The sequence below is a fragment of the Lepidochelys kempii genome, chromosome 2 (genome assembly GCF_965140265.1).
Source record: "Lepidochelys kempii isolate rLepKem1 chromosome 2, rLepKem1.hap2, whole genome shotgun sequence".
In the NCBI taxonomy this organism is placed as follows: domain Eukaryota; kingdom Metazoa; phylum Chordata; order Testudines; family Cheloniidae; genus Lepidochelys; species Lepidochelys kempii.
Genome location: NC_133257.1, coordinates 22,770,854 through 22,796,663, shown reverse-complemented (window position 1 = coordinate 22,796,663; position 25,810 = coordinate 22,770,854). Strand labels below are relative to the sequence as shown.

At 41.7% G+C, this 25,810-nt stretch overlaps 1 protein-coding gene across 7 annotated transcripts in view; it reads right to left on the bottom strand.

Moving 5' to 3' along the window:
• Positions 1 to 25,810, bottom strand: part of ATAD2 (ATPase family AAA domain containing 2) — a 96,350-nt gene that overhangs the window by 20,324 nt on the left and 50,216 nt on the right. For 5 of the 7 annotated variants that reach the window (XM_073330201.1, XM_073330198.1, XM_073330197.1 and 2 more), the window contains exons 17-25: positions 23,265 to 23,339; positions 20,188 to 20,314; positions 18,508 to 18,694; positions 14,120 to 14,305; positions 10,907 to 11,042; positions 10,378 to 10,574; positions 7,304 to 7,463; positions 6,800 to 6,922; positions 6,553 to 6,705 (exon numbers count right to left, since the gene is read on the bottom strand). In XM_073330201.1, the coding sequence (XP_073186302.1) occupies positions 6,553 to 6,705; positions 6,800 to 6,922; positions 7,304 to 7,463; positions 10,378 to 10,574; positions 10,907 to 11,042; positions 14,120 to 14,305; positions 18,508 to 18,694; positions 20,188 to 20,314; positions 23,265 to 23,339 (1,344 nt within the window). The remainder of the gene's footprint in view (positions 1 to 6,552; positions 6,706 to 6,799; positions 6,923 to 7,303; positions 7,464 to 10,377; positions 10,575 to 10,906; positions 11,043 to 14,119; positions 14,306 to 18,507; positions 18,695 to 20,187; positions 20,315 to 23,264; positions 23,340 to 25,810) is intronic. The other 2 variants (XM_073330199.1, XM_073330204.1) reach the window with 1 other exon arrangement.

The following is a 25,810-nucleotide window of genomic DNA, read 5'->3' as shown; positions in this document are numbered from 1 at the left end:
AGCATGGCGTTTCTCTGAAAGATTTTATTCTATCAATGTAAAAGGCTAATGCTTGCCTAACTTCCAAGGTGTGTAGCGTCGCTTCATGTTGATTGGTATGTGGCTTTGGGAAGAAGCAGGGAAGGTGGATAGGTTGGTTCAAATGGAAGGACGACAGCAGCTTAGGTAGGAATTTTGGATGTATGCATAATGTGACCTTGTCCTTATGAAAACGTGTGTGTATGGGGCGGGGGGGTATACCATGAGAGCATCTATTTCTCCTATTTGTTGTGATGACTACAAGAAATGCTGTTTTCATGAAAGGATGAATGTAGGTGCATGTTGCCATGGGCTCAAATAGTAGTCTGGTGAGAGTGCAAGACAAGGTTGGGATCCCAGGGTGGAACAGGATGTCATACGTGAGGATAAAGGTTCAAAAGGCCTTTAAGGAGTCTCATCACGAGCATGTGTGTGTGTGTGAGAGAGAGTGAGAGAGAATACAGACTAGACATTATCTTGGGGTGGAATGCTGTGATGATGGCCAAATACACACAAACGGAGCTTGTAGATAGGCACAATCTTTTTAAGGTCTAGAGTATAATCTAGAATGAGAGGTAATGGGGAATTCATCACTGAGACATGATTGGCTATGCACCAGGACAGGAATCTTTCCCATTTTTGGATATAAGTAGGGCGAGTCATGTCACGTGTGCTATTTAAGATAATCTCTTACTGTCTCTGCTGAACAGGTCATATCTGAATTCCAAAACCATGAAGGAGCCATGCCTTCAGATGAAGGAGACATAGATTGGGATGGAGGATTCAGCCCATGTCCTGCAAGAGGATGTGTGGAATCAATTGCAGGGTTATCGGAGAACATACCGTCATACATAGGAGGTAAGGATACCACATTTGTTGTGGCCATGAGTATGACTCCAGCTCATTCCACCTGTATTTTGTGAAGTACCTGGAACAAGAGGGGAAAACGTGGAAAGGTGTAGAGTATTAGAGCATCCCACATAATGAGAAAGGCGTCTCCCAGAGACCCATGGCCTAGACCCGCCTATACAAAGAGATCTCTGTGGGGAAATCCCCAGCAGTTGAATATGTGCTGAAGAACTCTTGCATCTAGGTCTCACTTGTGGTCTTGTGAGAATCCTCTGCTCAGCGAGTCTGCCGTGGTGTTCTGGTGTCCAGGCAGATACGTGGCCAAAATGTTGATGTCGTGGTGGATATACTAGTTCCACAATTTCAGTGCTTCTGAGAATAGCAAGTGGCACCTCACTCCGCCTTGTCTGGGGATGTAGAACATGCAGGTGATATTCTCTGTCATTACTTGGATATTACTCTGTCATGCCCGATGTCGAATAGGGTAGGAAATGTCGGCACACATTGTGAACTGCTCGCAGTTTTAGGTTAACTTGCATGGAGGATTCTGCCGGGGACCATCTTCCCTGCACTGTGGGTGTCTGAAGGTGTGCTCCCCAACCTATTAGGGAAGCATGGGTTGTTAGAATCAGGGATGGTCCAGGTTGGAGAAAAGGGACCCCTATTCAGACATTCTGGGGTTGTGTCTAGTGTAGAGTTTCCTTGGTCTTGATAAGCATTGTTAGGAGTCTGTGAAGACTGCATCTGAGGTACGTACACTTTGCGTAGCCACACCTAGAGACAACGCATGTGCAACCTGGTGAGTTTTACCCCGAACGTGGCTGCTGCCATATGGCTGAGCAGCTGTCTTGGCCGAGATCTGCAGGCTGTTTCTCACAATGGATACGAGGTTGACTATTGTAGAAAATCTGTGAGCTGAAAGGAAGGCTCTGGCCTGTATTGCATCCTGGTGTGCCGCAATGAACTCCAGATGTTGTACTGGTGACAGTGTTGATTTTTGTATGTTTATTTGAAGGCTGAGGTTTGAGAAAAGGTCCATTATCTTTCACATTTCATGAATTGCGTTGGATTCGGATGAGCCTTGAGAAGACAGTCACCTAAGTATGGGAATATGACGATGCCCTGTTTGCAAAGGTAGGCTGCACTGTGAGGACTTTGGAGAATACTCGGGGGGCTGTAGAGAGTCCAAAGGGTACTACAGTAGAACCTCAGAATTACAAACACCTCGGGAAGGGAAGTTGTTAGTAACTCTGAATAAAACGTTATGGATGTTCTTTCAAAAGTTTACAATTGAACATTGACTTAATACACCTTTTAAATTTTACTATGAAGAAAAATGCTGCTTCCCCTCCCCCCTTTTTTTGTAGTTTACTTTTAACACAATACTATTCTATATTTCTTTTATCTTTTTTGGTCTCTGCTGCTGCCTGATTGTGTACTTCCGGTTCCAGATGAGGCATGTGGTTGACTGGTCAGTTCGTAACTCTTGAGGTTCTCCTATACCTTGTATTGGAAAGGATCAGTCCCCAGGATGAATCTGAGGAATAATCTGTGAGCAAGGTGTATGATGTGAAAATATATGTCTTGGAGGTCAAGGGCTGAGAATCAGTCCCCCTGTTCCAGTGCTGGGATAATGGTTGATAGCGTAGCCATCTTGAAGGGTTGCAGTTTGATGAACTTGTTGAGATTTCGTAAGTCTAGGATTGGTCTCCATCCTCTGGATTTGTGTTTGATCAGAAAATAGTGGGAATAAAAACCTTCTGTGACTGGGAGCCATAGAACCAGTCCCATCCCAACACAGAAAAGGTGATTTATTTTTTCTCGTAGAAGGTGTTTGTGGGAAGAGTACCTGAAGAAGGATGCAGAGGAGAGGTGGGAGGGATTGGAATGCATTACCCTTTTATGATTATTTCCAGGACACACTTGTCCTAAGTGATTTGACACTATGATGGATAAAAAGGGGTTAAATGGTCACCAAACTGGTGGGTTATTAAAGATGGCTGCAGCAACTGGAACAGGGGAAGGCTTCTCGGGGCCTCAACCAAAACTTCAAAACTGTTGTTTAGAGAGAGGTGCACGAGAGGTAGGCCCTTGAGGCAGCATTTGTCTGCGCTTCAGTGAAGGGTCTCATCTTCGTTGCATGTCATACTGACGATGAGTGGTGAAAGATAGAGGTCAGGGTATGCTGGTATTTCACCTGACATCTCTTCGGCGCTGATGTATATATACCGAGAGAGTGGAGAGTCACTCTAGAGCCCTTTAGAGAAAGTAGGGACTCATTCTTGCATTCGGCAAATAGCTTGGAACCCTCAAGGGTAGCTCTTCAACTGTACTCTGCATCTCTTTAGGGAATCCAGAGCGGTGAAGCCATGACGCTCTTCTTATTACCATGGCTGTTGCGATGGAGTGGGCAGCTGTGTATGCAGAATCCAGGGAAGTTTGTAGTGCCATGCGGGCCAGAAGATGTCCTTCAGACGTGAATGCCTGCAATTGCTCCTTCTTATGATCTGGCAGATGGAGACAGAATTCCTGTATTTCAGAATAGTTCATATTATTGTATTTGGCCACGAGAGCCTCATAATGGGCAATACGAAACTGGAGTATCACAGAAGAACATGCTTTGTGACTGAACAAGTCTAGTTGCTTCCAGACCCTGTTGTGGGGGATTGTCCTGGGGTGGTGTTGGAGTCCTTTCTTGTGTATTGCATGGATGACCAGGGAGTTTGGAATAGGAGAGGGAAAACGTTTCCAGATCCTTAACGGGGACATGGTATTTTTTGTCCACTCACTTGCAGGTTGGTGGGATGGACACTGGAGTCTACCAGAGCACCTTGACAGGGTCCAACAGAGCCTCATTAATAGGGAGGGCTATCTTAGCCAACATGGAGGTGTGTAAGATATCGAACAGCCTGTGTTTTTGCTTTTGACTTCCCCAGTGGGATCTGGAGATATTCTGCGATTCTGTGGAATAGTTCTTGAAAGCGTCTGAAATCATCCACTGATGTAGAAGATGGTGGCATGATGGCCTCATCAAGGGAAGAGGAGAAGTGGAGTGGTGGTGTAAGTTCTTTCTCCATTTCTTCCTGTTGTTCCCCCATCGGTACTGGATCAACATCACATGGTCAAGAGATGGATGAGAACGGCGATCGTGCATATTTCTGGCTCTGCTCTATGGGCGTTTTGGGAAACTGCACCCTGTACATAACCCATGGGTCCCAGTAGGGCCAATGCAGAGGAACTGGCATGTGGGGTTGCATCCATGGGGGACTGTACCAGGGTCCTGGTTTGGTTTCAGGCTCTGGATAATGTGGACGAGCAGAGGATTGTGTGGGTGTTCTGGAAATGTGGGTAGAATGGAGTACTCTTCATCCTCGCTGGGGAAGGGTGGTATGGTTTTTGGTGGTAAAGGGGAGTAGTGTTGTGACTCCGGGGAAGAGGCATAAACTATCAGGAGCTTGCTGTAGAGGAGCGGAAACTCAGGGAGTATCAGAGATGACTAGGTCCCATGGATATCTGTACTCCTGTGGAGCAGGCAGGAGCATCATCGGCACCGGTGGCTGTTTGGAAAGTGAAGGAACTATCGGTGCCAAGGGTGGAGTGTATTCCCTTGAGTGGCCAGTAGATGGCGTAGATGGTTTGCCCGGTGCCGAGAGCCTCATTGGTGCCAAGGATTTGGTCGGTGCTGAAGCACCCAAGGTTGTCTTGGATGAGGCACTTGGTACCGTTTCGGAAGCTCTTGCACTGTGGTTCTCGGTCCCGAGAGACAGTGTGTCCATCTGTGGTCCTGCCCTCTGGACTTCTGTTCATCTCCAGTACCAGACGTACCCGGACAGTCATGGGAGCGAAGTTTCACCCTGATGATGTTGAGGCTACTGACCTCATAAGAGATGGCTTTCTCTGAGGTAGCTCCTTTGAAGGCAATGTAGTGGCCTGTTTCTTCCTGTCTAAGCAGGAAAGAGGATTTCCTCTTGGATGACTGGTGAGTGGGGTTCAGTTGATGACCAAGCCAAATGAGAGAGCCACGCCAGAAAGGTATCCGGGCCGGGGCCAGGGTCTGAAGCTGGCAGAAGAGAACTTTCTATGAGGAGAAGTTTCAGTCTGAGTTCATGGTCCTTTCAGGCCCAGGTGGTCAAGCTGATGCGGTGGGTGCACTTGTGTGACGTGGCCCTCACCAAGGCAGTGGATGCACCATGAGTTAAACGTCGCTCTGGGAAAGGTCTCCCGAAAAGAGAGGCACCTCTTGAACCTGGGAGATCCCAGCACAGTCCCAAGGGGGTGGGGGAGAGCTCTCATTTGGGGAGGACGGGAAACATGGAAGCATAAGGTAATGGGGAGGGAAGAGAAAAAAAAATCTTTTAATTATTATTATTATTATTTTTTTTTTTTAAGGGAGAAAATTAATGGAAATGGCTAAACTACTAATGTAAGGTAAGTTAATGAGAGTATCTCTAAAAGTTAAGGAGGTAGAAGGGCTCTGCTCCTGATCTGGTCCCAGACCAAAGGCTGTTGAGAAGGAACTGAGGGTGGTTGGACCGCACAGTGCTATATATTGATGGCGCCCACGGTGCAAGACAGGGAAGAACCAATGCATATCCCAACGGGCACTGATATCAAAGATCTCTAATCCCAGGCACAGAAGGTGCTGCCACACCTACAGTGGAGCACCCATAGGGACACTACTCAAAGAAGAATTTAAGTATTTTAATGCTAGACCTTGTCTTGACAAGTCATAGGTTTGCTATTAGATTTAAAAGCATTAAAAGTTAATTATGCAACAGCCTTCACAAAATGTTAACTTAAAATTTGTGGGGAGAATTCTTATGTTATTAAATTATATATAGTGACAAAAAAACTAAGCACTTTACAAAACACTAAATAAGACCATTCTCTGGCACAAACCATTAAGCCACTGTAAAGACAAAATATTGGGACAATTATTCAGGTAATTGCAGATGTAGATAGATCGTTAACAAGACAACCAAAATCAGAACATGAAGTAGGTGGTTTTATGGGCGGATTTGAAGAAGTGACTGCAACTGTACAAGGTTTAGGAGTCCTTCTACTGGACACTTTCCAGATTGTATATGAAACTATACCCAGAGCTACTTAACTTGCATGGAATAGAGTTTGCTTATGTCTTCCACAATGGAAGGACCCTTTGTTTTGACTGAGTGCAATACCAAAGAACATGGGTGAAATCCTGGTCCTAGTGAAATGAATGGGAGTTTTGCCATTAGACTTCAGTGGGCCCAGGATTTCACAATATATCATCTAATCTGGTTTACACCTAAATTGAATTGGAAGCTAAACTTATTTGTGCTTCAAGTCCTTTTCACAGTGTAGGGAAAAGGTGGTGAATATGAAACCGTTTTCCCTTCAGATATCTACAACTTATGATCCCACATTCATTTGCTTATTTTGCAGCTGTTTAGTCATTCTTGTTTGGAGTTACAGTAAGAAGCGGGGATTTGCATTACAAGGAGTATTATGGCTCAGATTTGGGGGAGCTTTGGGTGAGGAAGGGAGGGAAAGGTCATGGCAGGGAAGAAAAGGATTAAGGCGGTCTCCAACTGAAAGAAAGATTTGAGAAGCTAAGTCTTCAGAAACTGTTAAAATGGAAAATTTTGTTTTAAGTATTCACAACTTGACCAAGCATGTCCAAAGGCTTATTAAGAGACCACTTGCCATTAGAAAGGAAAGGTGAGCTGGAATCCACAGGCATAGCAGGTATCTTCATTTTTTCACTACACTCAAGATCCAATTTCTTACATTCAGATATAGAATTCTGCTTTGGCATCACATAATAGTAAGATGGAGCATATTTTGAAGAGCTGCAACCTTGAAATGAAAAACAGTTATACAGTAAAGGACTTTGTGTTTCTTGATATAGATATTTAGACAAACTTTATTATCCCTGGCATTAAACACACACCTCTTTTCTTGCGAGACTCCTGAATTTCTTCACACAGTTGTTCAAAGTCTTCATCCATTTCTTCCTTGACTATTGCATACGCTGTATCTCTCAGAGTACAGGCTCGATGTCTGATGAGACGATCTGAAAGTTAATGGGCAGAACTAAATACTTTCCAACAATGTTCTTTGCTTTTATCACAGACAAAAGTTCAGCTCTTCACTATTAATTATATTTGTGTTTTGAAAAGATTGTTTCAGTTTATAATTTTAGCATAACTTATTATGAAATAGGGCGACACAGAAAGGATAGTAATAATTAAACCAGAAGAAAATGCTAAATATCAATTTAAATTAGCATCAGATAATTCAGGCCCAAAGTTTAATACAACAATACTTAAAATCTAGTGAGGAATGTTCCCTAGTGGATACTAAGTTATTTAATCCACAATATTAAAGATACAGTATTGTTACCCTATACATTTTTAAAGGTGGTTTACAATAATGGAATAAAATGAATCCTCACCTCCTGGGTCTCTATCTGGATTGTACTCTAAAGCATTGCTACAGATTAGATCAATATCTCTCAGATAGTCTCTTGCAGTCAGATATTGGTGCAGGTCAATTTTACAGATAACTGTTGAAAGATCCATTGGCTGTTTGATAACTGTAACATAATCAGGTACCTACAAATGAAATATAAAAATGTGTTCAAAAGTTTTATAATTAAACTTTCTTCACAGCTGACAAATTAAGGATCATACACCTGCAGTTAAATGAGTTGCCCCAAACAATGCTGGGTATATATGTTGTTTGCCTACAGAAGTTCTTCAGATTTATGATGAGGTTTCTTGAAAATGGAAGTTTGGATATCATGTTATATACAGTTTCCAAGTTCTTATTTACACTGAAGATGAAATCCGGTGTTATTTTGCCATATATTCTTGTAATAGATTCATAGTTATTTATTTCTAAATAACCTATAGTTGCTGCATCTCAATTCGATGCCATATTTAATCTGATAGATTTTATCAGACATTCAAAGTTTTAACCCTTCTCTCCCTCTAACAATATTTCTAAGTTCAATTTTCTTCTGTCAAGAGTTGCAAGTGGTTCCCATCATTTCATAAAGTAAAAAAACCAAAAAACTAAATCAATTACCTTCATGGCCCTCGAGGGAAACTAGACATTGTACTACCTAGCTCAGCAATAAGATTCTCCTCAGCTTCTCTCAAACTCTAAGGCTAGAAAGGACCATAACGATCATTTAGGCTGATTTCCTGCACAGAACCATACCCACCCACTCTTGTAATGGAGGACTCAACCTCTGGCTGAGTTACCGAAGTCCTCAATCTATATTTGAAGATTTCAAGTTACCGAGAATCCACAATTTACTCAAGGTTAAGCCCGCAAATGACCTAGGCCCCACGCACAGAGGAAGGTGAAACCCCCCAGGGTCTCTGCCAATCTGACCTAGGGGGAAATTCATTCCTGACCCCAAACATGGTGATCAGTTAGACTCTGAGCATATGGGCAGGACCTACCAGCCATACATGTGGGAAAGAATACTCTATACTAACTCAGAGCCCTCCCCATCTAGTGTCCCATCTCCAGCCGTTGGGGATATCAGCAGTCACAGATATGCCTACAATAGCATATGGCCTATCATCATACTATCCCCTCCATACACTCATCAAGCTGTCTTGAAACAAGTTGTTTTTTCCTCCCAATATTCCCCTTGGAAGACTGTTTCAGAACTTCACTCTTCTGATAGTTAGAAATCTTCATCTAGTTTCAAGCCTAAACTTCTTGATGGCCAGTTTATATCCATTTGTTCTTGTGCCAACATTGACCCTTAACTTAAATAACTCCTCTTCCTCCCTGGTATTTATCCATCTCATGTATTTATAGACAGCAATCATATCTTCCCCCCTCAGCCTTCATTTGCCCTCTTATAAGGCAGGTTCTCTATTCCTCTGATCAACTAGTACCCTTTTCTGAACCTGTTTGAAGTTTGAATTAATCTTTTTTAAACATGGGAGACCACAGCTGCACACAGTATTCCAGATGAGGTATCACCAGTGCCTTGTAGAATGGTAATAACACTTCCTTATCTCTACTGGAATATCTCATTTGATGCATCCTAGGATTCCATCAGCCTTTTTCACAGCTGCATCACACTGGAGGCTCAGTTATTCTGTAAATCGACTAATACACCCATGTCTTTCTCCTCTGTCGCTTCCAACTGATACATCCCCAGTATATAGTACAAATCCTTGTTGTGAGTCTCTAAGTGCATAGCCCATCTGGAACGTACTCCTGGAGGAATTCTGCACCATTATGCAATGCAGAATTTGTGCAGAAATTAATAAAAAGAAAAGGAGTACTTGTGCGACTTGTGCCATTTCCTTTTTGCAAATACAGACTAACACGGCTGGTACTCTGAAACCTGCAGAAATCAATGTTATGTACAGAATTTCCTTTTCCTCCTGCAGAAATGGGCTGCAGAGCTGCTGGCTGCCACTAGGGGACACTGGACCAGGCAGAGCCCAGCTCATTAACAGACGACTCTGCTGGGGGCAGGGGGATGGAGCTGCAGGGTTGCCTGCAGCTGCAGTACCCCAAGCACTCCCTGAAGGAAGGAGGCAGCGTGCAGGAAACTCCCTACAAGCCTGGACCCAGCATCAGGCTGTTTCTCCTTCTGGATCCTGAGCTCTGGTGGGGAGGAGGTGTGGGTGTCTGGGCTGGGGGTGGGTAGGTTGGCTCTGGGGGATGGACGGTGCAGGTGTCTGGACTGGGAGGCACCCCACAACTGGGCTCTGGAGGGATAGGGTGTGCGCGCGCGCGCAAGTGTCTGGGGTGGGGGAGGCTCCTATAGCTGGGCTCTGGGGGCAGAGGGGTGTGGGTGCCTGGCCCCCCTGCTGGTCTCTGAGAGGGAGGGGCAGAGAAACAGGAACTAGGTTGTCGTAGGGGTTTCCTTAACTCTCTACTCCTGGGGGAATTTGTGTGTGTCTGTATTGTTACAGGCACAACTGCTGATAGGCATTTTTGAAGTAAATTACAAAATAATTGAAACTAGTGTGATTATAGTGTTATTTTGACAAATAAAACATGTAGAATTTTAACATTGTGCACAGAATTTCCTCAGGAGTAGGAACCGTATCAAACGCCTTACTGAAATCCAGGTAGATTAGATCTATTGCATTTTATTTATTTGTCTAGAAAATAGATTATCTTCTCAAAGGAAGATCACGTGGTCTGGCATGACCTACCTTTTGTAAAACCATGTTGTATTTTATCCTAGTTACCATTTACCTCTATGTTCTTAACTACTTTCTCTTTTAAAATTTGTTCCAAGACCTTTCATTAGTTTGACCTGAGTTTTATGCGTCTGTAGTTTCCCATATAACTCCCCCCCACCACCACTTTCTTAAATGTTAGTACTATATTTAAGAACAGTATTAACAACTCTCCTCTAAATAAAGAAAGCTATATTCTTTTTCTGCTTATCAAACAGTGGTTGCAACCAATTTGAATTTCAAAAAAGCAAGGAAGGGTCTTTTACTGAATGCTAAATGTTTAGATCAACCTTAACTTTACCTCATCGAGGTCAACAGGTTTTGTAAATGCTCTGAAACGTTTGTCAACGGCAAGTCTGTGTGTAACATTCCTCAAGAAAATCCTAAGTTCACGTAATGTATCCTCCTCTTGCTCCTCAAGCCGTTTAACCTCCTCTACTGTCAACTGTCGTGGCTCAGGCGGTGGTGCTACTGGAAGGACTTCTAATGCCTGCAAAACTTAAGTCAAACAGAGGATTTAAGCCAATTTGCAGGGTTTAGTTTTTCAAACAAATGCATTCTACAACACTCCAATATTTATTTTAGTGATGTGAATCATAGAATCATAGAATATCAGGCTTGGAAGGGACCTCAGAAGGTCATCTAGTCCAACCCCCCTGCTCAAAGCAGGACCAATCTCCCATTTTTGTTCCAGATCCCTAAATGGCCCCCTCAAGGATTGAACTCACAACCCTGGGTTTAGCAGGCCAATGCTCAAACCACTGAGCTATCCCTCCCCCCTCCCATGTGAGAGCACAGCTGGTAAAATAATGTTTGTAGCACATCCTAACCTGCTTTCTTTTTTGATACAGGAGGCTTAGCAGCTTGATTCAGAATTAAATCTTCAAAAAATTTCCTTCTTTCGTCATTGTTTGGCAACTGGACATTGAAAACTTCTCCATAATCATCAACAAATAATTCCTGCACCTAAAGAGGGGAAAAAGGATATTTATAAAATACAAGTCACAGGATTCCTGTGATATCACACACACAAAACAAAGTGCATTTTATGTGCATTTTTATACTAAATTGAAGGACAAACTGAAGAACACTATACAGAAGCATCAGTGATAAAAATTAGCTTATTGCTCTAGAAAGCTAGATTTCCTTAATGACTTAAAATTAGGCCTTCGTGGAAGCAGCCACATGTGGAATATGAAATAAATTCATTTCACTTGGCCCGCCAAACTGAAGACCATTGTATTAAAGTGCCTGACTGAACTGCAGACTGCATTACACTGACAACTAAGTAGGAAACAACTGGGAATTCTGCACTAAGGTAGATTTTTTTTTTTTAAAGTTCTGATTTAAAAGAATATATAAATTAGATTTTTTTAATTACATGTGTGACGCTGCACTCCAGAATGTTGTGTATAAATAGGATGTAACCGGAATATGCTTTACGCAAAAGGTCTCTTTAAGGTATCATTACAAAGGTTATAACCTACTGAATACATTCATACAAATAGGATGAATATATCATTCTTGTATCTAAAACTAGGAATATGAAGTAGAACTCTGAGGTCCTATTGTAATTATGCAAAGTGTGGGCCATTAATGGTGGTTTAGAATCTTGATAGCTCCCATTGACTAGGAAAATTGGTTGTAAATGGTTTATCTACCTGCAAGCCTTCCTGTGTATGTGCGGGCCAGCCCTGGAAGAATGGAGGGCATCTCACAGGACAAGTAAACACGTCACCTGATACTGGAATCCATCTTAAAACTGGTGCTTTTCCATTTAGAAGGAGGGTTGGGAACCCAGAGACACAAAAGATTCCCGCCTTGTGCCAAAGATATAAAAGGGGGCAGAACTGAACAAAGTGGGTCCCAGTCATGAAAAAGCCCCTGCTTTTCACCTAAGCTGCCTGCTGGAACTAACAAGGACTGTACCAGCGGAAAGGATTGGGCCCAGACTAGGAAGGAGTCTAGTCTGTGAAAGAAATCTATTGGAACATCTCTAGGGGTGAGATTTACCTGTAATCAGTTACTTAATGTATTAGGCTTAGACTTGTGCGTTTTGTTTCATCTTGCTTGGTAACTTACTTTGTTCTGTCTGTTATTACTTGGAATCACTTAAATCCTACTTTTTATACTTAATGAAAATCACTTGTTTATTGATAAGCCCAGAGTAAGTGATTAATACTGGGGGAGCAAACAGGCATGTGCATCTCTCCCTATCAGTGTTATAGAGGGCGGACATTTTATGAGTTTACCCTATATAAGCTTTATACAGAGTAAAACACATTTATTTGGGGTTTGGATCCCATTGGGAACTGGATGTCTGGGTGCTGGAGATAGGTGACCCCCTGAGCAGTTTTTGGTTAAAGTCTGCAGCTTTGGGGGTGTGGACCAGACCTGGGTCTGTGTTGCAGCAGGCTAGTATGTCTGGCTCAACAAGACAGGGTTCTGGAATCCCAAGCTGGCAGGGAAAATGGGCTCAGAGGTAATCTCAGCACATCAGATGACAGTCCCAAGGGGGTCTCTGTGACTGAACCCATCACAACATGTTACTAATTTTTTTACTTTTTCTCCATGTCAGTCTTAAATTGCTAATGTGGACATTTTGCACTTGTTTATTTAGTTTCCTAATTTGTAGAAATGCAGATTCTACATAAAGATATTTCTTCTACTAAAGAGAGAATTCTAAGTATGAAACATTTTCGCTGAAAGACGAATCCAGGGCCTCATCATCATCTGAGAGATCACCACAAACTCAAAAAAAGACAACATTGATAAGCAAATGGCCTGCACTATATTTGCAACCAACACCACCTTCTACAAGTCAAGAAAGATGAAATATTTCAACAAGGCTGTAGTCTTCCATCAGGGTTTGCTGTAATAAGTAACAAGATTTTTGGCCAGGATATCCACAACACTGAAATACACGCTTAACTTTAAGCACATAAGTAGTCCCCTTGAAGTTAATACGATTGTTTATATGAATAATGTTCCATACCTGTCTGAGTGTTTTCAGGATCAGGGCCTTCCTTAATTTTCAATATTTTGGTTGTCTCCCCTATAGCAGCAGTTTTATAAAATTCAAGTAGAATACCCTACCAGTAGGGGCATAAAAACTAAAGCAGCATTTCTAATTCAGCTACTTAAATTTAAATCAAAAGTTGCAATAGCACAGATTTTCAAATTAGTTTTCACAAAACCTCAACATGATTTAAATCAATGATAAACTGCTTGTAGTTTTTCTAAAGCTTCTTGACTTAAGTCACTCTACCCTGTTTGGTATTCAAGATTTGGTAGGCTATTTGGAATTTTGTTACCCAGAAGACATTTGAGTCTTTTAGTACTGGGAAGGGGCTGCCTCTCCTTTGAACAGGGCAGATGCCACTTTAAGTTTAGCGAATGTCTGAAAAAGTTATCTTTGCCTCCTCACTAGTCCCAGACAGCAATTAGCTTCCCAATTCACTTTGTTCAACAACATGCCACTACAGCACATCCAAGAACAATGGATAAGCACATTAGTTTGAGGATTCTGGTAAAACCAGTACCAGAATAGTTTACACTGGTATTTTAAAACTGTAAGAATTCAGTGTTAACACTACATTGCGATGAATGGGAGGACTTTACTTCTCTCAGAGATACTGTTTCAGAGTATCTACAGGCTCAGGCACACTTCATTACGTTTGTTAACATACAGGAGGTTTTCTTCTTAGCTTTTTAAAACACTGATTCTGGAGCACAAACGTGTGGCTGCATAATCATATTTTATATATAAAATCTATCCTGCAATTACAGAAAAAAAAAAAAATTGGAAGTGTAAACACTCAAGTCCACTTACATAACTTCTCTCCTGACATCTACCATGAAGCAGTATTTTTTTTACAAGTGAAATCTACTGTAAGCAAGGATATTTGTATCTGCTTCTTGTTATGTTTGACCAAAAGGTCACAATCTTGACAGGTTTATAAACCACCAGAACTAGGTTATTATTAAGAAGTCATTTGAATTGAAGAGATGAGGATTATATTAAATGCACTGACAAACGGTACCTCTTCTGGTAGAGCTGCATGATGTACATCTGATGTTGCAAGCAGCAGAACTGGAGCAAATGATGGAATATTCTGTAATAATGTTGTAAATGTAGCTTTCAAAGTGAATCCAACAGTCTCCCACCATAAGTGGACATGTGGAATGTATAATATACTTGGTGCTGTTCTTTTGGCTTCATGGATCAACTAGTAAAAGAAAAGTATTAATTTGGAAATACTGAGAAACACATGAATAGGTCACTAATAAATAATTAAATATCAACTAGTCACTCCTATTTCACAGTTGATATACTAAACAAGCAACAACTGGGAAAGAATAATTCTTAATACTGAGGCAAACTTCTACCTTGAGTCAACTATGAAACAAACCCAGTTATAAATTATTACAGGTGATTTTGTATAATTTTATTAAAATTAATGTCTTGTCTAGAGTAAAAAAATAAACAAAACACACACAACAAGAAACAGGATTGAAGCCTATTTGAATATTACTATAGGAGTGACTTTTCCAGAGAAAGGTAGAAACATTAAGAAAATGTGCATTGATGTACATCAAGGAATTTAAAATTCCAGAGAAAAGTGTTTGTTTTAAATTACCTTCTTATTGTGCACGGTTTACCAGTGCGGACACCAAGAAAGTGGTAGGGGGGGAAAGAATTTTGATGGGATGAGGATAATCCCTGTTAGCCTGACAGCACGGATTCTAATGAAAGATCAATGTGTATTTTGGAAAACTGCCTCCTACCTTCCTTCTGGAAACATAAAAAACTGGGAGCAAGAAAAGATGCATTATTTTAAGATGAGAACCTATGCTGCCAGAGATCAGACAGGGAGGAAGGATGGCCAGTTCAGTGGTTAGAGTGCTGTCTTGGTCCATGGAATACCTAGGTTCAATTCCCTGCTCTGCCACAAACATCCTGTGTGACCCTGGGCAAGTAACTTAGTCTCTCGAGGTCTCAAGTCCCCATCTGTGAAATGGAGATAATAGTGCTTCCCTACAGAGGTAGAATAAAGATTACAAGGCACTCAGATATTACTGTGATGGGAGGGCCACCTAAGTGAAAAAACAGACATGACCACAGATTCAGTCAGCAAAAATCATGGTTTTAGATTTCTGAAAGCGGCATTTTTATAACTATACTAATAGAATTGTTGGGGAACAGCTAAACACGGTGCTACCTGAATAAGGCCCTCAAAATGCAACAGGTGAAATTGCTGATAAGGCTTGCTAAATTTTGAGCAAAAAGTCCCCTGAAAACCCACATTTGGAAAAGATAAGAACATGCTGACATTAGGTAGGGCATGGTGTTTTCCATAACTTTCCGAACTCTCATAAGCAAAATAAATGTTATGTTACGTACACCTCTACCCAGATATAACATGGTCCTCCGGAGACAAAAAAATCTCACCGCATTACAGGTGAGACTGCGTTATATTGAACTTGCTTTGGCCCCCCCATTCCTTGTTCCCTGACCGCTCCCTCCAGAGACCCCCCCCACAATCACCCCCAGGACCCCACCCCCCCTGCTCCGTCCTGACTGCTCCAACCCCTATCCACACCCCCTGCCCCCGACAGGCACTCACCGGCAGCGGCTGGAAGCGAAGCAACGTGGTCCCAGCCCGCTCCACTCCGCCACCTCCCAGCTGCAGCGCTCTGCTTTCCGCTGCTGATGAGTGCAGGGAGGTTGGGGAAAGGACGCCCCCTGCACTCACCAGCAGCGGGAAGCGAAGCAATGCGGCCCCAGCCTGCTCTGCTTTCCTTGCCCTGGCCCTAGCTGTGTCGTTTTGGGGGGGGGGGGGGGGAGACGACAGGAGGGGTGTTGGTGAAGGTCCCGCACTCACCTGCGGCGGGAAGCAGAGCGCCACGGCTGGCAGAGTGGAGCGGGCTGGGGCTGGGCTGCTCCGCTTCCGCCGCTGCCGGTGACTACGGGAGGGATCCCTTCTCCCAAGCCCCCTCCCCCGAGCGACATGGCCGGGGCCGGGGCAAGCGAAGCAGAGCGGGCTTCTCCCAGGCCCCCCACTAATCCCCTGGGCCACTCTGGGACTGCGGGGCCCCCAAAAGTGCCTGCCCCACAGCTCCTGCCTCCCAGACCTTCCGGGGGGAGCCCTTGACCACCCCCGAGACCCTCTGCCCCTTATCCAACCCCTCGGCCCCGGCCCAGCACCCTTAACACGCTGCTCAGAGCCGTGTGTCGGAGCTTTACCATGTTGTATGCGAACCCGCATTATATTGGGGTAGAGGTGTATGTTCTGAACCATAATATTAAAAGATAGAAAATTGCTGAATGGTTAAAAAAAACCCAAACAAACAAACATAAAAAACCCCAAAAACCATTACTAACCTTCCATAACTGCTGTTCTTCAAGATGTGTTACTCATGTCCATTCTGAAGTAGGTGTGTGCTTGCCCCAAGCACCACCGGCCAGAAAGTTTTCCCCTCAGTGGTATCTGTCAGGTTGGCTCTGGTTGCATACTCCTGAGGTTGCACACTTACAGCACCAGTATAAAGGGTCCCACCAACCCGGAGCCTCCTCACTTCCTTCTTGCTGGCTAACTCCAACAGAAGGGTAGGTGTGGGAGGGACTTTTGGAATGGACAAAAGCAACACATCTTGAAGAACAACAGTTATGGAAGGTTAGTAACCGTTTTGTCCTCCTTCACATGTTTGCGCATAACCATTCCAAAGTAGGTGACTCCCAAGAAGCTGCACAGATGGAGGGTTCAGATTTCATTGGCATGCTGATTGTAATACTGCTCGGTCAAAACCTATGTAATCTCTCACTTGCTGGCTGATGGCATAATGAGATGCAAAGATGTGGACTGACAATCACATTGCTGCTCTACCAATGTCCTGTATAAGAACCTGAACTACAAACGCTGCTGGAGATGCTTGAGACCTTGTGGAACGTGCCGCCAGCGTAGGAGGAGTGGGGACCTTCACCAGGTCATACATTTGCGGATACAGGAAATGATCCGCGAAGAAATTCTCTAAGCTGAGACTGGAAGGCTTTCATTTTGTCTGCAAAGGCTACAGAAAGCTGAGTAGATTTCCAAAATGACTTAGTCCTTTCTATGTAGAAGGCTAGTGCACATCAGACATCCAGTGAGTGGAGTCTCTGTTCCTATCTGTTGGCATTTGGCTTCAAAACAGAAAACAGGTAGGAAGATATTCTGGTTACTATGGAATTGCGAGACTACCTTTGGAAGGAAGGCCAATTGTGGCCACATCGGAACCTTGTTTTTGAAGCAGACTGTATAAGGTGCTTCCGACATAATGGCTTGGATCTCAGAGATCCTTCTAGCAGAAGCAACGGCCACCAGGGAGGCCACTTTCCAGGATAGTTAGAGCAGAGAGCATGTTACCAGTGGTTCAAATGGAAGACCTGTTAGCCTTGCCAACACCAATTTGAGGTCCCAGGGAGGGAGTGGCTGCTGTACCTGGGAGTATAATCTCCAGGCCCTTAAGGAAAGGACTACACACAGAGTTTGAGAAAACAGAACGGCCATTCACCCATAGATGGAAAGCTGAAACTGTCACCAGATGAACCCTAATACATGACAATGCTAGGCCTTGTTGTTTCAAGTGGAGCAAGTAATCTAAAATGAAAGGTAGTGTCAACTGTGTAGGTGAGGCCCCTTCTGCACAGATCAGATCAAGAATCTTTTCCACTTTGCTAAGTGGCGCTAGTGGATGGTTTTCTGCTCCCTAAAAGCGCTTCTTGAACCAGTACAGAGCATGCTAGCTCTGCAGTGTTGAGCCATGGAGCTTCCGGCTGTGAGATGAAGGGACTCGAGGTTCGGATGACAGAAACAGCTGTGGGAGATCAAGTCTGTTTGGGAGTTTTATTAACAACTTATCAGTACAACAGGGCTTCTTTCAAATACATGGCTAGAACATGTCAAAACACAAAGGCGTTTTATGAGTATTAAGGAGGAAAAGAAAAGAAGCCTTTTTCTTTGGTAAATTCAAGGGTATATTAGAATGTGTTCTCAAAACTATTCTCAATAACTGGGGTGGGGGTGGCAGGAGAAACGAGAAAGACAGAAGGAAGGGGAAAGGATTGAGAGAAAGGAGTTGCTATGATGGAAGATTAAAAAAAACCAAAAACCTCTTACTGTTCTTTTATAAACAACTTCATTGCAGAAGGCTAAAAAGGACAACGTTCCATTTTATCTGTATGATCATTACCCAAAGAAAAGAGTGGCCTTTCCAGCAGAGATGAAACAGGACACACAGACAGACACAAAAAAGTTAGAAGATACCCATTAAAACTGAACCACAAGTCATAGTTTTGCTAGTCTCACATGAATCATTTTGCTCCAAAACCACTCTGGAAAACAATTTATTATTCTTAACAGATTTAAAAAAAAAAATAAAATAAAAATACCTGTGCACATGTTTCTTCAGGTGATGTGGTACTGATTCCAAACAGAACTGAGAGATCTAACGTGTACACAGTGAACTTTTCCAAAGCATGTATTACTGCTGGTGCCAAATGAGAGCCCTGTCCAAACCCGGGCTCTCCAACTATCAAGAGCCTTGGTCTATAAGATGTTGGCTGACGATAAGCACTTCTAAAACAAGAATTGTGAAATCAGGAAGTTTTAAATAATTAAAAAAATCCAAAAAACAAGAACTAAAAACAAAACAAAATAATTTCCCATCAATGTATGAATGCATAGGTGTTGTCGCTCTCTACTCTACCATAATTTTAGAATACAAAATAAATAAATAAATAAATAAAATCTGTACTGTCAACAATTCTGCTTATTCTCTTACATAAGGCATCAGATATACCAGAAAAAACAGTAAAGCTGTAGTAGTATAGGTTATGGATTACAGTAAATACATATACTTACATTACTTCTATCACTGATTTGTTTTTATTTGATTCATTTCACTTGTTCAGTCTTTCCACACAGTTTGGTCGTTAATCTAATATAGTGAGCAAAGTCTTTCCAGTTTCTTAATTGTTTTGTTCTTATGAACCATGTTTCTGAGTGTAGTACTGGTTTTTGCAACCATACTATTACAATGCACTTAATGGCTAGAATCTTTGACATGAAATAGGCATACGTCTTTAAATTCAGTAAATTAGAACATCTCCTCAACCACCATAGTAATAGGAATTTGGCAGTATCTCTCACTGCAATAACTGGTGGTCCAACCCAAACTAAGACTCCATAAAAGTATGATTTTTCAAACAAGTTTTTGAGGATTCTGATAATAAATCAGTAAAATTTATTATTATTATTTTAAAAAGATTAACGTAGCTATTGTCAAATTAAGTAGCAAATTACATAACAGCGGGGGTGGGAATAACAATCTGTTAGTTATCAGAGTAACAGCCGTATTAGTCTGTATTCGCAAAAAGAAAAGGAGTACTTGTGGCACCTTAGAGACTAACCAATTTATCTGAGCATAAGCTTTCGTGAGCTACAGCTCACTTCATCGGATGCATACTGTGGAAACTGCAGAAGACATTGTATACACAGAGACCATGGTCTCTGTGTATACAATGTCTTCTGCAGTTTCCACAGTATGCATCCGATGAAGTGAGCTGTAGCTCACGAAAGCTTATGCTCAGATAAATTGGTTAGTCTCTAAGGTGCCACAAGTACTCCTTTTCTTTTTGCGAATCTGTTAATTACAATGGAATACAAGTATGTTCAAATATATAAACTTTGAAAACTAAAAGTATAAGGCATCAAAAATGTCTAAAAGAAAAATACCAATGTGATTTAGAGACAGGCCAAACTACATACTTTAGATCTCAATCCTGTAAGGTGCTCTAAGGGGTGGGTGGGATGAATCTCCAAATCTCTGTACCCCAAGCTTGAGAATCTCCTTGAAGGATTAGGGCCTTTTCCCCTAAATTTTGTCAGTTCTAATCAGATACTTTCACAACAATTTTATCTGCCTGTTTCTATGTTTATTTCTGGCAAAGACTGGTGCAAGAAAGCAAAACCCTTCCCTTACCCGAAAAAGGAAACAAAACCCAGAACATCTCTCTTGCACCAAAGGATCCAGCAGCCTAAATCAATTTGAAGAACAAAAAGACAAGTACCTGTTAAAATTAAGGACATTTGCTTTCTGTTTATTAGATGTTTTCTGGGAAAGTGGATTTTCAAACACTGAAGGCATTTCCTCATCACTATACATTAAGTCACTTTCTAAAATATGACTTACAACATCTGAAAAAACAAAAAGGTTCGTTAATTCTCCTGGGAACTTTGTATCACTCACTTGCAAAGAAAAAAAGTTTTATTTACAATTCAACACGCTAGTCTGTGGTTTATTCAATCCAAAGACAATAATTTTAAAACACTTTAGAGAAACAGCCATTAGTCTGGGAGCACGTGCATTCTGTGGGCAAGTTAATGATAGAAAGAAAATTAGCAAAAATCTACAGAAATAATTTCAATGGTGTTGCCCTCTGCTGCATGGCAGGCGGGGCTTGCTGCCCCCCTGGCTGCCAGCTCCAGGTCTTCTGGTTGGTGGTAATGGGTCGAATTTCGTATCATGCAAAAGCCCTTTCTACACAAAAACAATGGTACCAAACATGACAAACATAGAACTGTGTAGATATATATTCAAGAAAATGTTAAAAAAAAATTAAAATTGTACTTTAATACAAGCCTGTCAAACATTTAGCCCTCACAAAGTTAAAATGTGGCCCTTGACTGACAGTACTGTGTTATCAGCTAATGCTCAGAATATACCTGATTAATTTTTTTTTAATGTTACATATTACTATAATGGAAAGAGTGCTTCAAGGTAGGGCAGTCAAGCAATTAAAAAAACTCAATTGCAATTAATTGCACAGTTAAACAATAATAGAATACCATTTATTTAAATATTTTTGGATGTTTTCTACATCTCAGTTACAATACAGAGCACAAAGTGTACAGTGCTCACTTTATATTTTTTTATTGAAAATATTTGCACTATAAAAAACAAAATACTATTTTCCCAATTCACCTAATACAAGTATTGTAGTGCAATCTCTTTATCATGAAAATTGAATTTACAAATGTAGAATTGTGCAAAAAATAGTTGCATTCAAAAATAAAATAATGTAAAACTTTAGAGCCTACAAGTCCACTCAGTCCTATTTCTTGCTCAGCCAAACGCTCAGACAACAAGTTAATTTACTTTGCAGAAGAGCATGCTGCCTGCTTCTTGTTCACGTCACCTGAAAGTGAGAACAGGCGTTCGCATGGCACTGTTGTAGCCGGTGTCGCCAGATATTTACATGCCAGATACACTAAAGATTCATATATCGCTTCATCCACCATTCAAGAGGACGTGTGTTCATGCTGATGACAGGTTCTGCTCAATAGCAATCCAAAACTGTGCAGACCAACGTTCATTTTCATAATCTGAATCAGATGCCACCAGCAGCAGGTTGATTTTCTTTTTTGGTGGTTTGGGTTCTGTAGTTTCCACATCGGAGTGTTGCTCTTTAAAGACTTCTGAAAGCATGCTCCACACCTCGTCCCTCTCAGATTTTGGAAGGCACTTCAGATTCTTAAATCTTGGGTCGAGTGCTGTAGCTATCTTTAGAAAGCTCACATTGGTACCTTCTTTGCGTTTTGTCAAATCTGTAGAGAAAGTGTTCTTAAAATGAACAACAGCTGCTGAGTCATCATCTGAGAGTACTATAACATGAACTATATGGCAGAATGTGAGTAAAACAGAGCCGGAGACATACAATTCTCCCCCAAGGAGTTCAGTCACAAATTTAATTAATGCATTGTTTTCTTAACGAGCATCATCAACATGGAAGCACGTCCTCTGAAATGGTGGCTGAAGCATGAAGGGGCATACGAATGTTTAGCATATCTGACACATAAATACCTTGCAATGCTGACTACAAAAGTCCCATGCAAACGCCTGTTCTCACTTAGTTGTGACACTGTAAATAAGAAGTGGGCAGCATTATCTCCCGTAAATATAAACAAACTTGTGTGTCTTACCGATTGCCTGAACAAGAAGTAGGACTGAGTGGACTTGTAGGCACTGAAGTTTTGCATTGCTGTGTTTTTGAGTGCAGTTATGTAACGACCACAACCAAAAAATCCCCTACATTTGTAACTTGCATTTTCACGATAAAGAGATTGCACTACAGTACTTGTATGAGGTGAACTGAAAAATACTATTTCCTTTGTTTATCAATTTCACAGGGCAAATATTTGTAATCAAAAATAATATAGTGAGCAGTATACATTTTGTATTCTGTGTTGTAATAGAAATCAATATATTTGAAAAAGTAGAAAAACCAGCCAAAAATATTTAATAAATTTCAACTGGTATTCTATTGTTTAACAGTGTGATTAAAACTGCGATTAATCACGATTAATTTTTTTGAGTTAATCACGTGAGTTAACGGCAATTAATCAACAGCCTGGCTTCAAGGTGATTTGCCATCATGGCCAAAAAAGCAGTGATTCAGGGTATTGCTTATGATCTTTATTAGGTTAAGAATTGTCATGAGGCACTGGTTAAGTAAGACATCAGCATGCAGCCTGACATTACTGGAATCCACCCACAAATGGTATGCACATAGTTACATAACATAACAATTAATTACAATCCCAAAGAAATTTATAACAAATGGATGGAATGGCTAAGTAGCAGAGGCTAAGTACAGATTTGGTTGGCTTTGCTTTGATTGGCACTGAAGAGGAACAAATGGTTAGCAGAAATGCTCCTAAAGCACTTATCGAAGATGAACTGTGGGACACTGATGTAGTTTTTAGTAATCCTATCTGCAACAATGAATCACCTTATGTCAAGGTTCCTTCCCCACTCTGAATCTAGGGTACAGATGTGGGGACCTGCATGAAAAAGCCCCTAAGCTTATTTTTACCAGCTTAGGTTAAAACTTCCCCAAGGTACAAACTATTTTTCCTTTTGTCCCTGGACTTTACTGCTGCCACCACCAAATATAACAGGGAAAGAGCCCACTTGGAAACGTCTCCCCCCCCCCATCCCCCTTTCCTTGGGAAGGCTTGATAAAAATCCTCACCAATTTGCATAGGTGAACACAGACCCAAACCGTTAAGGTCTTAAGAACAAGGAAAAGGCAATCAGGTTCTTAAAAGAAGAATTTTAATTGAAGAAAAAAAGTAAAAGAATCACCTCTGTAAAAGCAGGATGGTAAATACCTTACAGGGTAATCAGATTCAAAACATAGAGAATCCCTCTGGGCAAAACCTTAAGTTACAAAAAGACACAAAAACAGGAATATACATCCCATTCAGCACAACTTATTTTATCAGCCATTTAAACAAAACAGAATCTAATGCATATCTAACTAGATTGCTTACTGACTTTTTACAGGAGTTCTGACCTGCAATCCTGCTCTGGTCCCGGCAAAAACCAACACACACACAGACAGAGAGAACCCTTTGTTCCCACCCCCTCCAGCTTTGAAAGTATCTTGTCTCCTCATTGGTCATTTTGGTCAGGTGCCAGCAAGGTTGTCTTAGCTTCTTAACCTTTTACAGGTGAAAGGGTTTTTTCCTCTAACCAGGAAGGATTTAAAGGTGTTTACCCTTCCCTTTATATTTATGACACCTTAAAAGCCCCAAAAACCATGGTAATGAAAGTGCTGATGTCACCAGTAATACATAGTTTTTTCCTGACAAGAGAAGACTGTTTGCAGCTACCAAATGTTTTATGGAAAAGCATTTTGTCCCGCAGTTCGTGGGAGTTTTAGGGATCCACACTGAATGCCAAACCTGAAAAAATAAATACATTTGACCTGTACTGCTACTTTAAATGGTGCATCTGTGATTGCAGTGACTTCAGCACCTGCAAAACAGGACAGTAAGCAAGGGAAGTACAAGGGTTTCCTTTTATCACAAAGTCTCATGCACGAGCGCTTCAGTGAAAGACAGGTTTCCAAACACACACACACACACACACATCCCCCCCAAGGCATATGCATAATCTACCACTACAAGTGGCCATTGGTTTAACAATTAATTCCAAAACCTATAATAAATTCCTTGTGCAGTTTATGCACAGCATTGCTGTAGTCTGTGGAGGAACCAAAGTACTCTGTCTGGAGACTGCAATTGCAAATGAGGTTCTTTACCCTTGATGAGGTCTAGAGGAATGTACAACCCTTCATTGAATTCCATATGGCAGTTTTATATTTTGTCCTGCCGATTACTTAGACTTCCTTGAAGATACAGCAGATAGCAAAGGTACCCTTCATGCTACTGTTACGGTCTGCTATCAGGAATGTATTAATGGGGATCAGTCCCTCAATTTCTCTCTGAACCAGCAAAGAACCGTTCCTTGAAGGAGCTTCCTGACTTCATGACTCACTCACTTTCCTATCAAGATCCAAAAATTCTGAAGTCCAAGAAGTCCAGTTTTCAATAAAGCAGCAGCTAAATCAACTACAGTAGAGCTTTCTACATTCACTAACCTTGTTAACCTTCCCAAAATTATTGCGAATGTTAGTGGGAGTGCATCCCACTAACATTCACAACAACTTTGTTATTGTGCAGAAGTGGGATGCACTCCAGAGGTGAAAAATGACTAAGTATGGCTTCAGCTGAAGAGATAGAAGATGTACCCTCAAATGTTCCAGACATGCAGGTCATACCATACTACATCATTTCAGGAGAAAGGTATATTCCACCATGGTCAGTCTTTAACTCAGGAATCCATGAGATGCCATAGCAAATGACCGAGTATGTATCCTGCCAATGATACCTGCTAACCCCACTGATTACTCAGTTCAATTAACATTCCTTATGCAGATGGAATGCATGAACAAATACAACTGCTACTCCTTGAGGAATTCTGAGCCACTGTGCACACACAGAATTCATGTCCCATGCAGAATTTTTTTTCTCTCCACAGAAAATACGTTCCTCTGGAGAAGTAGCACCTTTTGCCCACTGGGAGTTGCTGTGGCACTAGAACAGAGAGCAAATGTGGATAGGGAAGAGAAGAGGCTACATTCCTCATAGCGTCTTGCCCAGGGGGCCAGTAAGGAGGCACAGGACATGGGAGGAATGGACAGCATAGGACACATGGAGGACAGGGGGAAAAGAGACAGACTGGGTGAGAACATTTCATTCTGAGGCTACAGAGAAAATACTGGACTATGAAGAAGTCTACCTCATGTTTGATATGTATGCAGAGGAATCAATTAAAAAATATCATTAGAAAGAAGTGACTCCATGGTATTGCATCTGTCCAATACAAAAAATCAATGACTCCATGAACATTTCCAATGTCACAGTGAAGAAGCTAGTGTCTCGTACTTGCATGAAGGATGAGTTAACCACATACCTTGCAAGTAAAATGCTCCAACACATGAAGAATTGTTTGAAAAATTGTGTCGTCACATGGCATAATGAAGGTGCTGCCTTGTGAAGTTCAGTGGAGTTTCTTTGTTGGTTCCCATGAGGAGGATGACACTAAAATTTTCTTGACTGCCGTCAATGCCACAGAGAGGTGTTCTTCTAAACTCCGGATGTTTGCACAAGACAGATGTTCTAGTGCTCTTAGAGATGCTACCCAAGACCTCTGTAAGATTCTGTTTTTGTGCTGCTGGGGAACGGAATTGCTATATATTCCTCAGAGATATGTTCCTATCACTCGGACCATTGAGAGCCGCTCTTTCCAGCCAGCCTTCCAGTAGCGTCATATCCTAAAAGACC